Source organism: Solanum tuberosum, unplaced genomic scaffold (assembly GCF_000226075.1).
Source record: "Solanum tuberosum cultivar DM 1-3 516 R44 unplaced genomic scaffold, SolTub_3.0 scf00874, whole genome shotgun sequence".
Lineage (NCBI taxonomy): Eukaryota > Viridiplantae > Streptophyta > Magnoliopsida > Solanales > Solanaceae > Solanum > Solanum tuberosum.
In genome coordinates, this window is record NW_006239781.1 from 28,416 (window position 1) to 31,642 (window position 3,227).

Below are 3,227 nucleotides of genomic sequence, written 5' to 3' on the forward strand. Positions count from 1 at the left end.
ACCAACATTAATTCAAAACAATCGATGTTCAACAATTACCCATAGGCCATAGCTATAGTCCCAGAACAAGGGTCTTTAGCTACTAATGTCTAATAAAAGAAGGAAAAATAACCTTAAAAAGTATTGACAGCTTTATACTTGATGTCCTCTAATTCCTCACCTAAAATAATTATTTTTATGGACTATTTATAGATATAGAAAACCCTACATAAAATAATTGAATCCAAAACAAATTGAGAAAACAAAAAAGATTCAGTTTCCTAGTTGTACGCGTATTCTATATTATGTAGCCGCACTTTCGCCACCTTCAACTATTTGGGAATACTTCACATGATGCCACGTGGAAGTAAGACTAATATCAATTGTCTTTCTTTGGTTGTCTGCGCAAATTGTATAAATATGTAATATTTAATTTAATTCATTAAGTTGTTTGCTTAATTTCCTTCTATAATCTTCTATCTTTAATTCATTTCAGAATTTCCCATTCTACACCTCACTCAAAAGTCCCTCAAAGGACCCAATCAACCACAACTAGAATTGTCATACATGATTTTGAATTAACAAACTATTCATAGGTTTTATGCTTTCATTTAGCACTTTGGGTTTTGTCACCAATAGTCAAAACAAGAGCATGAACCCAGCTTGAAACGGTGAAAGCGATTACGATCTCTAATTACAATTTCTCTATTGTAAACTTTGGAAACAATCTTCATGGCTGAATGACAATCTTGGCATATCCTTAAATTCTTGAAAATGTAAATAGGCATGCCAGCTTGTGTACTTATGAGTCCAAAACAAACAGCCAGCTTCTCACTGTGAGAGAACAAAGCCTGTTCCTTCTCCTCCTGGCCGTAACCATAACAGTATCCATCATCAGATCCTGAGAACTTTTGGCAGGCTGTGTCTGGTGCATAACCAGCCAATCTTATTTTTCGAATCATCTCATCCAACATCATATATATCTCTTGACTTTGCGGATGCAATTTATCCCCTGCACTGAAGCAATGGATTTGACCACCAACATAAATAGAACTAATGCCAGGCACTTTTCTAACACCTCTGCTTCTGAGAACTACTCGAATAGAATTTGCCTTGTCATTTTTTCCAGCTAAAGAGTACATATTTGAAAGCAAAACATGATACTCGGTATTATCAGGATACATTTGGACCAGCTCTTTAATTAGGCACTCCCCCAGCTCGAGGTTCTTATGGACACTGCAGGAGCCTAATAGTGATCCCAACACAACTTCATTGGGGGGAATCGTCATTACCCTTATTATGGACTCTGCTTCTTCAAGGTATCCTGCCCAACCCAAAAGATCCACAATGCAAGAATAGTGCTCTATAGAAGGCTTTATTCCATATGTTGATTCAAGGCTATAGAAAAAATGTCGACCTTGATCAACCAAACCTGCGTGACTACAAGCACTTAATATAGCGGTAAATGTTACATCATCCGGTTTGACCTCTCTGATCATCTGACCAAACAAATCCAACACCATATCTCCGTTTCCCTGCATTGCCAGTCCACTAAGCATAGCATTCCATGTAATCACATTCCTTCGAGGCATCACAAGGAAAACTCGAAAAGCATCATCAATCCTGCCACACTTAGCATACATATTAATCAAGGTTGTTGCCACAACTATATCTATTTCATGTTATATCATCTTCAAAGCATACATGTGTACCCATTTACCCACCAAAACATTCCCCGACTGTGCACAAGCTGATAACAACGAACTCAAAGTTACAAAATTCAATTCAAATCCAGATTCAAACAACATTTCACGTAGAAGCCCAAAAGCTTCCTTCGTTAAACCATTCTCAATATACGCTGCAATCATTACTGTCCAAGCTACTTCATTCCTCTCAGGCATCTTATCGAACAACAACCTCGCATTTTCAAAACCTTCCCACTTCACCACTCCCCCTAAAACCACAGTCCAAGAAACAACACTCTTTTCTCCCATCTCACTAAAAATCCTTCTTGTTTTATCAATTAACCCACACTTCACATACATATCCATTACAGCATTACACGCTTTAATACTCGAACTAAAACCCATTTTTACCATACAAGCATGTCCCTGAACGCCAAACTGTTCACACCCCATTTTGGCGCTTGCAAGGAATACAACCACCATAGTATACTCATCAATCAAAACATCACTCTTCCTCATATGAACAAACAAGTTGAGGCCATCAAGAGGGAATCCCCCGCGAGCATAGCACCCCATTAATGTTGTCCAGTCGACAGTGTCTTTGTATGAAAGAGGAATTTCATCAAACACCTTACGTGCATAGAGAACAGACCCACACGCTGCATACATGTGGAAAATAGCATTACGAAGAAATGTATTTTGACAAGTTACAAGACCTGTGGTGACGATGGAAGCGTGGAGCTTCTTACCAACGTCCAAAGATGAACATCTATCGCAAGTTCTGAAAAGGGTCCGATAATGGCGAGCCAGCAGTGAAAGAGTACACTCTGTTTGCCATATCATGAGAAAGCTACTAGTGTACTTGTTTCACAAATGAATCTAAATTCAGCATATAAATAATTGTAATGAAATATTACAAAGTTTCGGCCCGATTTCGGTGCAAATCATTAAGGTCCAAAGTTTTACAGTTTTTTTCAAACAGTGCACTAGTGACTGGAAGTTTGGAGTGCACAAATTGATGAAAGAAAGGCTTTTAATTTATTTCTCTTCTCTATGTTAAGCCCACAAATGATGTTTCTTAAATAGACGTATCATTTATGTTTTTCATTTATCATAAGAATGTAAAAGTTAAAGTAAAATTAATGTAATGAAATATTATTCTACAAAATTGTCATAATGCAAAGTAACTTTTAAGTTTCTCATGAATTCATATCTTCTCATTCTAAAGTTACAAATTAATAAAGGGGCACTTGAATAAATGTGAACCATTTATAAAGAGGTAATCTTCCTATTATATATATATATATATATATATATATATTTACAACCTAAGAATGTTTACGTAGATTAATTATAAAATGTTATTATCCTTTGCATTAAATAAAAAAATATCCACAATCCAAGACTAGTGCAAAAATAAAGAATAGGAATAATTTTTGGGAGCAAAAAAATAAAAACATGTACTTAAATATCTATATCTATATTCTATAATACCTTAAAAGCATGAACTCCTAGCTTGAATGTTAAATTACTATAATATCCCTAACTTAGGTTGTGACTTTT

At 35.7% G+C, this 3,227-nt stretch overlaps 2 protein-coding genes across 2 annotated transcripts; both read right to left on the reverse strand.

The window, feature by feature from the left end:
- Positions 1–521: 521 nt before the first annotated feature.
- Positions 522–2,459, reverse strand: LOC107059151 (pentatricopeptide repeat-containing protein At5g15340, mitochondrial-like). The gene has a single exon (XM_015305588.1). The coding sequence runs from the start codon at positions 1,620–1,622 to the stop codon at positions 609–611; it is 1,014 nt and encodes a 337-aa protein (XP_015161074.1). The 5' UTR covers positions 1,623–2,459; the 3' UTR covers positions 522–608.
- Positions 522–2,523, reverse strand: LOC102583302 (pentatricopeptide repeat-containing protein At5g15340, mitochondrial-like). Its single transcript, XM_015305589.1, has one exon. It carries the CDS (start codon positions 2,505–2,507, stop codon positions 1,662–1,664), a length of 846 nt encoding a protein of 281 aa, XP_015161075.1. The 5' UTR covers positions 2,508–2,523; the 3' UTR covers positions 522–1,661.
- Between the last annotated feature and the right edge of the window lie 704 nt (positions 2,524–3,227).

Bases quoted from the DNA above. Each gene is read 5' to 3' on its own strand.
- LOC107059151 (XM_015305588.1), bottom strand. From the start codon at position 1,622: ATGTATGCTAAGTGTGGCAGGATTGATGATGCTTTTCGAGTTTTCCTT.
- LOC102583302 (XM_015305589.1), bottom strand. From the start codon at position 2,507: ATGATATGGCAAACAGAGTGTACTCTTTCACTGCTGGCTCGCCATTAT.